General features: G+C 52.3%; 3 protein-coding genes across 3 annotated transcripts; all 3 read left to right on the forward strand.

The window, feature by feature from the left end:
* The first annotated feature begins 1,887 nt into the window (after positions 1 to 1,887).
* On the forward strand, positions 1,888 to 4,580 carry LOC147341460 (DDB1- and CUL4-associated factor 12-like protein 2). The gene has a single exon (XM_086388016.1). It carries the CDS (start codon positions 1,888 to 1,890, stop codon positions 3,370 to 3,372), a length of 1,485 nt encoding a protein of 494 aa, XP_086244142.1. The 3' UTR covers positions 3,373 to 4,580.
* A 1,360-nt stretch (positions 4,581 to 5,940) lies between these two features.
* Positions 5,941 to 8,793, forward strand: LOC147341461 (DDB1- and CUL4-associated factor 12-like protein 2). The gene has a single exon (XM_086388825.1). It carries the CDS (start codon positions 6,101 to 6,103, stop codon positions 7,583 to 7,585), a length of 1,485 nt encoding a protein of 494 aa, XP_086244951.1. The 5' UTR covers positions 5,941 to 6,100; the 3' UTR covers positions 7,586 to 8,793.
* Positions 8,794 to 10,161: 1,368 nt separating this feature from the next.
* On the forward strand, positions 10,162 to 13,006 carry LOC147341462 (DDB1- and CUL4-associated factor 12-like protein 2). The gene has a single exon (XM_086388122.1). It carries the CDS (start codon positions 10,314 to 10,316, stop codon positions 11,796 to 11,798), a length of 1,485 nt encoding a protein of 494 aa, XP_086244248.1. The 5' UTR covers positions 10,162 to 10,313; the 3' UTR covers positions 11,799 to 13,006.
* The last annotated feature ends 100 nt before the right edge of the window (positions 13,007 to 13,106 follow it).

Raw genomic sequence — 13,106 nt, forward strand, 5'->3', positions numbered from 1 at the left:
TTACTTTGCCAACAAAGGTCCTTCTAGTCAAAGCTATGTTTTTTCCAGTAGTCACATATGGATGTGAGAGTTGGCCCATAAAGAGAGCACTGAAGAATTGATGTTTTTGAACTGTGGTGCTAGAAAATACTCTTGAGAGTCTCTTGGACAGCAAGGAGATCAAACCAGTCAATCCTAAAGGAAATCAACCCTGAATATTCATTGGAAGGACTGAAACTGAGCTGAAGTTCTAGTACTCTTGCCACCTGCTATGAAGAGCTGACTCATTGGAAAAGGGCCTGATGCTGGGAAAGATTGAGGGCAGGAAGAGAAGGGGGCTGCAGAGGATGAGATGGTTAGACAGCAACACAGACTCAATGGATATGAACTTGAGCAAACTCTGGGAGACAGTGGAGGGCAGAGGAGCCTGGAGTGCTGCCGTCTACGGGATCGCAGAGTAGTACACAACTTAGGGACTGAAGAACAACAACGTGTATATTAATTAAGCTGCCTCTACCATTATTACATACACTAAAAGTTTGTGAACCTGTTCTCTACACTCTCTGTGCCATTTCACACATGGTTACTTCTTTCAGAAATGTTCTTTCCCCGCACCCACACCTGTAAATACAAAAATGCAGCTATCTCTATGAAGCAGTCCCTGCTCTCATTTTCACCACCACCAGCCCATGCAAGGGACATGTGTTGCTATGAGATGAATAATATGCGAGAAATAATCAGAACTGGGGTGTAGAGGAGTGTTGGGGAACACTGGAATGAAGCAGCTGGACTACAGTGGTGGAAAGGACCCATGGTTTGTACTTGGAACTTGCGCATTTCAGCTAACATTGCAAAAAAAAAAAAAAAGTGAGGGCAGCAGGGTGAAAAATAAACAGGGCAGGGGAAAGAAGAATGAAGCAGCAACAGAGTAGCTCCAATGGGCTCCCCTGATAAGTCAGAAAGGCAAATCCATCTCCCCGTGTATCCTCCCTCCCCACAAGCATCAGGCCTATAAATATTTCTGTTAGGAGGAGGGGTGTTTCTGCAAATGGCTACCAACCACCAGCCTGCTTCGGAGAAGGCGATGGCACCCCACTCCAGTACTCTTGTCTGGAAAATCCCAGGCTCCGCTGTTCATGGGGTTGGGAAGAGTCGGACACGACTGAGCGACTTCATTTTCACTTTTTACTTTCATGCACTGTAGAAGGAAATGGCCACCCACTCCAGTGTTCTTGGCTGGAGAATCCCAGGGACGGGGGAGCCTGGTGGGCTGCCGTCTATGGGGTCACAGAGAGTGGGACACGGCTGAAGTGACTTAGCACTTAGCATAGCACCAGCCTCCAGGCGCCATGTTTTTAACTGTGTAACTAAATGAGCCTGCCTCCGTAGGAGGCTGCCAGGGGGCTGGCTGCTCTGAGGAGGCCAAGAAAAGTATGGAACACCCACCTCCTAAGAATAAGCCTTCGCTCTGAACACTTATACTCTCATTTGTTCTTGTGGTCGCCTCCATCCCGAAAGCTCTTTATCTCCATGTTTGCTTGTGAAAATCTTGCCCATCCCGCAGGACCTCTCCCACGCACCAGCCCCCCAGCTGGCTCGTCCCCCCCGCTTCTGCACCCCTCCCACCCCCCCGCCACGTCGGGAATCCAGGAGCACTGGTTCCGGGTGAATTTCAACCCCTGCCCCGAGGCTCCATCCACCCCTCCTTCCTGCCCCCTTTTGACTCCTCCCAGCCCGCCGCGTGCTACCTGGCCTCCCACGTCCGGCCCTCCCGCCGCCTGCGCCCCCTTGCGCTCGGCCCCCGCGTCGTCCTCGTCCCAAGTCGACTTCGCTCCCGCAGCCCTCACCGCAGGCAGCATTTCCCACCTGGAACCGCGTCGCCGCCGCCCTCGCTGCCGCGCGCCGCCCATGCTCCGCTCGCCTGTCCGCGACTCCTCGCCCGGCTCGCCAGCCCTGTCTTCCCACGCCGCCCCCCGCCCGCCGCCCGGCATGGCCCCGGAGCAAACAGGTAACAAGAAGCGGGAAGAGCCCGCGCCCCAGAAGGCCGCAGAGGGCTCGTCGTCGCTGAGCTCGTCGTCGCCGGGCTCGTCGTCGCCGGGCTCGGCGGCGGTGCACGCAGACGGCCCGCAGCCTCCCAAGAAGCCCAAGCGGATGGTGGTGCGGCGCTCACTGGTGGACTACCTAAGGGGGCGCGAGGTGGGCGCGCCAGGCCGCGCCGGGCTCTCAGGCTTCGATAGCGAGCTGCATGGCTTCGCGGTGCGGAAGCTGCCAGAGCTGCTGCGGGAGCGCGAACTGTCCTTGGGCACCGTGGACAAGGTGTTCGCGTCGCAGTGGCTGAACGCCAGGCAGGTGGTGTGCGGTACCAAGTGCAACACGCTCTTCGTGGTGGACGTGCGGTCCAGCCAGGTAACACGCATCCCCCTCATACGGGATCGTCGGCACCCGCCGGCCCGCGCCCAGCCGGGCTGCGGCATCCATGCCGTCCAGCTGAATCCCTCCAAGACACTGATGGCCACCAGGGGTGAGAACCCCAACAGCCTGGCCGTCTACTGGTTGCCAACGCTGGATCCCTTGTGCCTGGGCGACCACGGCCACAAAGACTGGATCTTCGCCATCGCCTGGATGAGCGACACGGTGGTGGTGAGCGGCTCCCGCGATGGCACCTTGGGCATCTGGAAGATAGACCCCGACGTATTCCGGCGCAATGCTGCAGGGCTCTCCGTGTGTGCCCACATCCGTCCCGCGGAAGTGGAGGATGTCCCCAGGGCCGCCACCAACCGACGTAACTCCAAGGTGCGGGCTATGGCCTTCAGCGCCAAGAGGCAGGAGCTGGGAGCCGTGACCATGGATGGCTACTTCCACCTGTGGAAAGCCCAGAATACCCTGTCCAGGCTGTTGTCCATCAGGCTGCCTTACTGCAGAGAGAACGTGTGCCTGACCTTCTGCGGTGAGTTGTCCCTGTACGCGGTAGGCTCCCAGTCCCATGTCTCTTTCCTGGACCTGCGCCAGGGTCACCAGAGCATCCGGTACCTGTGCTCCCACGAGGGCAGCACGGGTGTGCGCTCCCTCAGCTTCTATGAGCACATGGTCACCGTGGGCACCGGCCACGGCTCTCTGCTCTTCTATGACATCCGCGCGCAGAAGTTCCTGGAGGAGAAGGTCTCGGACAGCCAGCACTCCTCTCCGCGGCCCACAGGGCGGAGGTTCAGGCTGATTTGTGGCAGAGGCTGGCTCAACCAAGATGACCTGCAGATGAACGACCTCAGTGCCTTGGGCGAGTTGCCCAATGCTCTCTACACCCATTGCTACAACTGGCCGGAGATGAAGCTCTTCGTTGCTGGCGGCCCTCTTCCTTCAATCCTCCGTGGGAACTATGCAGGCCTCTGGAGCTAGGGATGGCCGCCCTGTCCTCAAAGTGCCCAGATTTACCTTCCAGTCCCCTCCCACTTTTCTCCTATGCCCTGTGGTTGTGCTTTTGAGTCTGTGTGGCTTTTATCTTTCAGATTAAAAAACTCCAGTTTACCTCTGCTTAGGGTATTAGGCGAAGAGAGATGGCGACCTAGAGAGTGAGTTACCCTTCGGTCAGTCAAAATTTGGCTTTAACACTTTTATACACCTGGCCAATAGTGTCGTTTTAAATTATACAAAAAAATTTTGATGAATTCTTAGTTCTGTTTACTGTTTGAGTCATTTATGTATTCTCTCACTTTAATGCCTGGCAGTCACGGTTTTACAATTGTGTATATTTTCTTTTTCTGTTACCTGTATTATGATAATACTGTTTTGGTCGTTTTTCTTCACAGATAGATGGTATATTGAGAGTATTTTTTTTTTTTAAAGAGTTTGTACATGTGTTCTGGAAAGCTGGCTGTAGTATTATAGTGTTGTTCCAGTGGGAAGGTACATGCCAGTTTCTAGATTACCAGGTTTTGGAAGCATTCCATTTGCAAATTGTCATCTTCATGTTTGTAGTTTGTAAATTGTTGGTGCTAAACATGCTGTTTAAAAACGTCATTCATGGTGAAAACAAGATTGTCATACAATCTTGGGTTTTTTGGTACCAAAATCTCAATTGGTCAGAACACTTTAGGAATGCAAGGGTTCTGCTGATTGACTTTTCAGAAGTAATCTAAACACCCATTCTCTCTTTTAAGTTTTCCTGACCTGTTGTTAAATAGATAACGGAATATATATTTTCTCGCTTTTTGCCTTAGTAGTATTAACACTTGTGAGTATATGTGAATGTTTGTTGTTTAAGGTACTTGCACAGTTTCAGTGCCATCATTCAAAATGGGTTCCATGTATGAAAATGTAGAATGTATCACAGGCTAGGTAGAATGTATACTGGTCCTGATCCCGGGTATAGAACTGGATATTTTTGCTTTTGCTGTTGTCAATACCAAATACTATACTTGAACATGCTTTAAAATTTCTACTTCCGCTTAACAAAGTCATAGAAAAAAACCGCAAAGAAGGAAAATGAACCCAGTCCCTACTTCTGAAAAAGACTGTTAGCTTGTAAAGTTAAATTTGTTAAGATTTTATTTTGTCAAGTTCAAAGATTCTTATCTGAAGTAGAATAAACAGATTGTTAAAAAGTTGTTGTGATGTTACGACTCTCAATACAGTAATACGCGATTATCAAGGATACAGGATGTTTATTCTAAGAAGATGGGCCAGAAAGTAAAAGTAAATGCCATTAGGTTGAAGAAAAGTACTTTGGAGCATAGACCAATACAAAACATGGTTTGTTAGGAAAACAGATTGTACTTCTGCCTATGTGGGAATACTGGAAGTGAGAAGAGAGACTGGCCTTTCCTCACAACTGGCCAGGTTGTGCTGCTGATCGTGCATTAGTGTTGTGGCATGTCTGTTTTTCCTTAAATACTTCGGCACTCAGATGTTGCCTTGGTGTCCATTACATGCTGTTCAATTGAAAATCTGAGCCAATTGAGTAATGTAATGAGTGATCCTAAAAGTAAGTTAAGAAATACAGTGGGGAAAAGCAGTTTTTGTTTACAGAGATTATGTTAACAGGGTTGTATAGTTGTTATATTGGAGAAGGAAATGGCCACCCACTCCAGTGTTCTTGCCTGGAGAATCCCAGGGACGGGGGAGCCTGGTGGGCTGCCGTCTATGGGGTCACAGAGAGTGGGACACGGCTGAAGTGACTTAGCACTTAGCATAGCACCAGCCTCCAGGCGCCATGTTTTTAACTGTGTAACTAAATGAGCCTGCCTCCGTAGGAGGCTGCCAGGGGGCTGGCTGCTCTGAGGAGGCCAAGAAAAGTATGGAACACCCACCTCCTAAGAAAAAGCCTTCGCTCTGAACACTTATACTCTCCTTTGTCCTTGTGGTTGCCTCCATCCCGAAAGCTCTTTATCTCCATGTTTGCTTGTGAAAATCTTGCCCATCCCGCAGGACCTCTCCCAAAGCCCCAGGGGACTACGCCGAAGCACCTGCCTCTGGAACTGAGAGTTGAGAACAGCACCAAAGTGCAGGAAGGGAGCTGCCCCTCCCCTTGACTATTCCTCTCCACGTTTTCCGGGCTCTGAGTTACAATCACGCTGGCACCTCCGACCTAAACACACAGGCACATATATTTGGTTGAGTCTGTCTAGGTTCAACCAGAAGCTGATTGGCTGCTGTCTGATGGTTGGCCAAATACCCCGTATTATTTAGTGGGGATTCAGGACAGGCCCACTTGGCCAGTTTGGGGTCCTGGAGCCAGGCCCCCAGCACATCCCAGGCTCATCGCACACAACCCCACAGGCGAAGTGCCCTCCCACGCACCAGCCCCCCAGCTGGCTCGTCCCCCCCGCTTCTGCACCCCTCCCACCCCCCCGCCACGTCGGGAATCCAGGAGCACTGGTTCCGGGTGAATTTCAACCCCCGCCCCGAGGCTCCATCCACCCCTCCTTCCTGCCCCCTTTTGACTCCTCCCAGCCCGCCGCGTGCTACCTGGCCTCCCACGTCCGGCCCTCCCGCCGCCTGCGCCCCCTTGCGCTCGGCCCCCGCGTCGTCCTCGTCCCAAGTCGACTTCGCTCCCGCAGCCCTCGCCGCCGGCAGCATTTCCCACCTGGAACCGCATCGCCGCCGCCCTCGCTGCCGCGCGCCGCCCATGCTCCGCTCGCCTGTCCGCGACTCCTCGCCCGGCTCGCCAGCCCTGTCTTCCCACGCCGCCCCCCGCCCGCCGCCCGGCATGGCCCCGGAGCAAACAGGTAACAAGAAGCGGGAAGAGCCCGCGCCCCAGAAGGCCGCAGAGGGCTCGTCGTCGCTGAGCTCGTCGTCGCCGGGCTCGTCGTCGCCGGGCTCGGCGGCGGTGCACGCAGACGGCCCGCAGCCTCCCAAGAAGCCCAAGCGGATGGTGGTGCGGCGCTCACTGGTGGACTACCTAAGGGGGCGCGAGGTGGGCGCGCCAGGCCGCGCCGGGCTCTCAGGCTTCGATAGCGAGCTGCATGGCTTCGCGGTGCGGAAGCTGCCAGAGCTGCTGCGGGAGCGCGAACTGTCCTTGGGCACCGTGGACAAGGTGTTCGCGTCGCAGTGGCTGAACGCCAGGCAGGTGGTGTGCGGTACCAAGTGCAACACGCTCTTCGTGGTGGACGTGCGGTCCAGCCAGGTAACACGCATCCCCCTCATACGGGATCGTCGGCACCCGCCGGCCCGCGCCCAGCCGGGCTGCGGCATCCATGCCGTCCAGCTGAATCCCTCCAAGACACTGATGGCCACCAGGGGTGAGAACCCCAACAGCCTGGCCGTCTACTGGTTGCCAACGCTGGATCCCTTGTGCCTGGGCGACCACGGCCACAAAGACTGGATCTTCGCCATCGCCTGGATGAGCGACACGGTGGTGGTGAGCGGCTCCCGCGATGGCACCTTGGGCATCTGGAAGATAGACCCCGACGTATTCCGGCGCAATGCTGCAGGGCTCTCCGTGTGTGCCCACATCCGTCCCGCGGAAGTGGAGGATGTCCCCAGGGCCGCCACCAACCGACGTAACTCCAAGGTGCGGGCTATGGCCTTCAGCGCCAAGAGGCAGGAGCTGGGAGCCGTGACCATGGATGGCTACTTCCACCTGTGGAAAGCCCAGAATACCCTGTCCAGGCTGTTGTCCATCAGGCTGCCTTACTGCAGAGAGAACGTGTGCCTGACCTTCTGCGGTGAGTTGTCCCTGTACGCGGTAGGCTCCCAGTCCCATGTCTCTTTCCTGGACCTGCGCCAGGGTCACCAGAGCATCCGGTACCTGTGCTCCCACGAGGGCAGCACGGGTGTGCGCTCCCTCAGCTTCTATGAGCACATGGTCACCGTGGGCACCGGCCACGGCTCTCTGCTCTTCTATGACATCCGCGCGCAGAAGTTCCTGGAGGAGAAGGTCTCGGACAGCCAGCACTCCTCTCCGCGGCCCACAGGGCGGAGGTTCAGGCTGATTTGTGGCAGAGGCTGGCTCAACCAAGATGACCTGCAGATGAACGACCTCAGTGCCTTGGGCGAGTTGCCCAATGCTCTCTACACCCATTGCTACAACTGGCCGGAGATGAAGCTCTTCGTTGCTGGCGGCCCTCTTCCTTCAATCCTCCGTGGGAACTATGCAGGCCTCTGGAGCTAGGGATGGCCGCCCTGTCCTCAAAGTGCCCAGATTTACCTTCCAGTCCCCTCCCACTTTTCTCCTATGCCCTGTGGTTGTGCTTTTGAGTCTGTGTGGCTTTTATCTTTCAGATTAAAAAACTCCAGTTTACCTCTGCTTAGGGTATTAGGCGAAGAGAGATGGCGACCTAGAGAGTGAGTTACCCTTCGGTCAGTCAAAATTTGGCTTTAACACTTTTATACACCTGGCCAATAGTGTCGTTTTAAATTATACAAAAAAATTTTGATGAATTCTTAGTTCTGTTTACTGTTTGAGTCATTTATGTATTCTCTCACTTTAATGCCTGGCAGTCACGGTTTTACAATTGTGTATATTTTCTTTTTCTGTTACCTGTATTATGATAATACTGTTTTGGTCGTTTTTCTTCACAGATAGATGGTATATTGAGAGTATTTTTTTTTTTTAAAGAGTTTGTACATGTGTTCTGGAAAGCTGGCTGTAGTATTATAGTGTTGTTCCAGTGGGAAGGTACATGCCAGTTTCTAGATTACCAGGTTTTGGAAGCATTCCATTTGCAAATTGTCATCTTCATGTTTGTAGTTTGTAAATTGTTGGTGCTAAACATGCTGTTTAAAAACGTCATTCATGGTGAAAACAAGATTGTCATACAATCTTGGGTTTTTTGGTACCAAAATCTCAATTGGTCAGAACACTTTAGGAATGCAAGGGTTCTGCTGATTGACTTTTCAGAAGTAATCTAAACACCCATTCTCTCTTTTAAGTTTTCCTGACCTGTTGTTAAATAGATAACGGAATATATATTTTCTCGCTTTTTGCCTTAGTAGTATTAACACTTGTGAGTATATGTGAATGTTTGTTGTTTAAGGTACTTGCACAGTTTCAGTGCCATCATTCAAAATGGGTTCCATGTATGAAAATGTAGAATGTATCACAGGCTAGGTAGAATGTATACTGGTCCTGATCCCGGGTATAGAACTGGATATTTTTGCTTTTGCTGTTGTCAATACCAAATACTATACTTGAACATGCTTTAAAATTTCTACTTCCGCTTAACAAAGTCATAGAAAAAAACCGCAAAGAAGGAAAATGAACCCAGTCCCTACTTCTGAAAAAGACTGTTAGCTTGTAAAGTTAAATTTGTTAAGATTTTATTTTGTCAAGTTCAAAGATTCTTATCTGAAGTAGAATAAACAGATTGTTAAAAAGTTGTTGTGATGTTACGACTCTCAATACAGTAATACGCGATTATCAAGGATACAGGATGTTTATTCTAAGAAGATGGGCCAGAAAGTAAAAGTAAATGCCATTAGGTTGAAGAAAAGTACTTTGGAGCATAGACCAATACAAAACATGGTTTGTTAGGAAAACAGATTGTACTTCTGCCTATGTGGGAATACTGGAAGTGAGAAGAGAGACTGGCCTTTCCTCACAACTGGCCAGGTTGTGCTGCTGATCGTGCATTAGTGTTGTGGCATGTCTGTTTTTCCTTAAATACTTCGGCACTCAGATGTTGCCTTGGTGTCCATTACATGCTGTTCAATTGAAAATCTGAGCCAATTGAGTAATGTAATGAGTGATCCTAAAAGTAAGTTAAGAAATACAGTGGGGAAAAGCAGTTTTTGTTTACAGAGATTATGTTAACAGGGTTGTATAGTTGTTATATTGGAGAAGGAAATGGCCACCCACTCCAGTGTTCTTGCCTGGAGAATCCCAGGGACGGGGGAGCCTGGTGGGCTGCCGTCTATGGGGTCACAGAGAGTGGGACACGGCTGAAGTGACTTAGCACTTAGCATAGCACCAGCCTCCAGGCGCCATGTTTTTAACTGTGTAACTAAATGAGCCTGCCTCCGTAGGAGGCTGCCAGGGGGCTGGCTGCTCTGAGGAGGCCAAGAAAAGTATGGAACACCCACCTCCTAAGAAAAAGCCTTCGCTCTGAACACTTATACTCTCCTTTGTCCTTGTGGTTGCCTCCATCCCGAAAGCTCTTTATCTCCATGTTTGCTTGTGAAAATCTTGCCCATCCCGCAGGACCTCTCCCAAAGCCCCAGGGGACTACGCCGAAGCACCTGCCTCTGGAACTGAGAGTTGAGAACAGCACCAAAGTGCAGGAAGGGAGCTGCCCCTCCCCTTGACTATTCCTCTCCACGTTTTCCGGGCTCTGAGTTACAATCACGCTGGCACCTCCGACCTAAACACACAGGCACATATATTTGGTTGAGTCTGTCTAGGTTCAACCAGAAGCTGATTGGCTGCTGTCTGATGGTTGGCCAAATACCCCGTATTATTTAGTGGGGATTCAGGACAGGCCCACTTGGCCAGTTTGGGGTCCTGGAGCCAGGCCCCCAGCACATCCCAGGCTCATCGCACACAACCCCACAGGCGAAGTGCCCTCCCACGCACCAGCCCCCCAGCTGGCTCGTCCCCCCCGCTTCTGCACCCCTCCCACCCCCCCGCCACGTCGGGAATCCAGGAGCACTGGTTCCGGGTGAATTTCAACCCCCGCCCCGAGGCTCCATCCACCCCTCCTTCCTGCCCCCTTTTGACTCCTCCCAGCCCGCCGCGTGCTACCTGGCCTCCCACGTCCGGCCCTCCCGCCGCCTGCGCCCCCTTGCGCTCGGCCCCCGCGTCGTCCTCGTCCCAAGTCGACTTCGCTCCCGCAGCCCTCGCCGCCGGCAGCATTTCCCACCTGGAACCGCATCGCCGCCGCCCTCGCTGCCGCGCGCCGCCCATGCTCCGCTCGCCTGTCCGCGACTCCTCGCCCGGCTCGCCAGCCCTGTCTTCCCACGCCGCCCCCCGCCCGCCGCCCGGCATGGCCCCGGAGCAAACAGGTAACAAGAAGCGGGAAGAGCCCGCGCCCCAGAAGGCCGCAGAGGGCTCGTCGTCGCTGAGCTCGTCGTCGCCGGGCTCGTCGTCGCCGGGCTCGGCGGCGGTGCACGCAGACGGCCCGCAGCCTCCCAAGAAGCCCAAGCGGATGGTGGTGCGGCGCTCACTGGTGGACTACCTAAGGGGGCGCGAGGTGGGCGCGCCAGGCCGCGCCGGGCTCTCAGGCTTCGATAGCGAGCTGCATGGCTTCGCGGTGCGGAAGCTGCCAGAGCTGCTGCGGGAGCGCGAACTGTCCTTGGGCACCGTGGACAAGGTGTTCGCGTCGCAGTGGCTGAACGCCAGGCAGGTGGTGTGCGGTACCAAGTGCAACACGCTCTTCGTGGTGGACGTGCGGTCCAGCCAGGTAACACGCATCCCCCTCATACGGGATCGTCGGCACCCGCCGGCCCGCGCCCAGCCGGGCTGCGGCATCCATGCCGTCCAGCTGAATCCCTCCAAGACACTGATGGCCACCAGGGGTGAGAACCCCAACAGCCTGGCCGTCTACTGGTTGCCAACGCTGGATCCCTTGTGCCTGGGCGACCACGGCCACAAAGACTGGATCTTCGCCATCGCCTGGATGAGCGACACGGTGGTGGTGAGCGGCTCCCGCGATGGCACCTTGGGCATCTGGAAGATAGACCCCGACGTATTCCGGCGCAATGCTGCAGGGCTCTCCGTGTGTGCCCACATCCGTCCCGCGGAAGTGGAGGATGTCCCCAGGGCCGCCACCAACCGACGTAACTCCAAGGTGCGGGCTATGGCCTTCAGCGCCAAGAGGCAGGAGCTGGGAGCCGTGACCATGGATGGCTACTTCCACCTGTGGAAAGCCCAGAATACCCTGTCCAGGCTGTTGTCCATCAGGCTGCCTTACTGCAGAGAGAACGTGTGCCTGACCTTCTGCGGTGAGTTGTCCCTGTACGCGGTAGGCTCCCAGTCCCATGTCTCTTTCCTGGACCTGCGCCAGGGTCACCAGAGCATCCGGTACCTGTGCTCCCACGAGGGCAGCACGGGTGTGCGCTCCCTCAGCTTCTATGAGCACATGGTCACCGTGGGCACCGGCCACGGCTCTCTGCTCTTCTATGACATCCGCGCGCAGAAGTTCCTGGAGGAGAAGGTCTCGGACAGCCAGCACTCCTCTCCGCGGCCCACAGGGCGGAGGTTCAGGCTGATTTGTGGCAGAGGCTGGCTCAACCAAGATGACCTGCAGATGAACGACCTCAGTGCCTTGGGCGAGTTGCCCAATGCTCTCTACACCCATTGCTACAACTGGCCGGAGATGAAGCTCTTCGTTGCTGGCGGCCCTCTTCCTTCAATCCTCCGTGGGAACTATGCAGGCCTCTGGAGCTAGGGATGGCCGCCCTGTCCTCAAAGTGCCCAGATTTACCTTCCAGTCCCCTCCCACTTTTCTCCTATGCCCTGTGGTTGTGCTTTTGAGTCTGTGTGGCTTTTATCTTTCAGATTAAAAAACTCCAGTTTACCTCTGCTTAGGGTATTAGGCGAAGAGAGATGGCGACCTAGAGAGTGAGTTACCCTTCGGTCAGTCAAAATTTGGCTTTAACACTTTTATACACCTGGCCAATAGTGTCGTTTTAAATTATACAAAAAAATTTTGATGAATTCTTAGTTCTGTTTACTGTTTGAGTCATTTATGTATTCTCTCACTTTAATGCCTGGCAGTCACGGTTTTACAATTGTGTATATTTTCTTTTTCTGTTACCTGTATTATGATAATACTGTTTTGGTCGTTTTTCTTCACAGATAGATGGTATATTGAGAGTATTTTTTTTTTTTTTTAAAGAGTTTGTACATGTGTTCTGGAAAGCTGGCTGTAGTATTATAGTGTTGTTCCAGTGGGAAGGTACATGCCAGTTTCTAGATTACCAGGTTTTGGAAGCATTCCATTTGCAAATTGTCATCTTCATGTTTGTAGTTTGTAAATTGTTGGTGCTAAACATGCTGTTTAAAAACGTCATTCATGGTGAAAACAAGATTGTCATACAATCTTGGGTTTTTTGGTACCAAAATCTCAATTGGTCAGAACACTTTAGGAATGCAAGGGTTCTGCTGATTGACTTTTCAGAAGTAATCTAAACACCCATTCTCTCTTTTAAGTTTTCCTGACCTGTTGTTAAATAGATAACGGAGTATATATTTTCTCGCTTTTTGCCTTAGTAGTATTAACACTTGTGAGTATATGTGAATGTTTGTTGTTTAAGGTACTTGCACAGTTTCAGTGCCATCATTCAAAATGGGTTCCATGTATGAAAATGTAGAATGTATCACAGGCTAGGTAGAATGTATACTGGTCCTGATCCCGGGTATAGAACTGGATATTTTTGCTTTTGCTGTTGTCAATACCAAATACTATACTTGAACATGCTTTAAAATTTCTAATTCCGCTTAACAAAGTCATAGAAAAAAACCGCAAAGAAGGAAAATGAACCCAGTCCCTACTTCTGAAAAAGACTGTTAGCTTGTAAAGTTAAATTTGTTAAGATTTTATTTTGTCAAGTTCAAAGATTCTCATCTAAAGTAGAATAAACAGATTGTTAAAAAGTTGTTGTGATGTTACGACTCTCAATACAGTAATACGCGATTATCAAGGATACAGGATGTTTATTCTAAGAAGATGGGCCAGAAAGTAAAAGTAAATGCC

The sequence above is a fragment of the Bos grunniens genome, chromosome X (assembly GCF_055505025.1).
Source record: "Bos grunniens cultivar Pamir isolate PY7600 chromosome X, Bosgru_T2T1.0, whole genome shotgun sequence".
In the NCBI taxonomy this organism is placed as follows: Eukaryota; Metazoa; Chordata; class Mammalia; order Artiodactyla; family Bovidae; genus Bos; species Bos grunniens.

Bases quoted from the DNA above. Each gene is read 5' to 3' on its own strand.
- LOC147341460 (XM_086388016.1), top strand. From the start codon at position 1,888: ATGCTCCGCTCGCCTGTCCGCGACTCCTCGCCCGGCTCGCCAGCCCTG.
- LOC147341461 (XM_086388825.1), top strand. From the start codon at position 6,101: ATGCTCCGCTCGCCTGTCCGCGACTCCTCGCCCGGCTCGCCAGCCCTG.
- LOC147341462 (XM_086388122.1), top strand. From the start codon at position 10,314: ATGCTCCGCTCGCCTGTCCGCGACTCCTCGCCCGGCTCGCCAGCCCTG.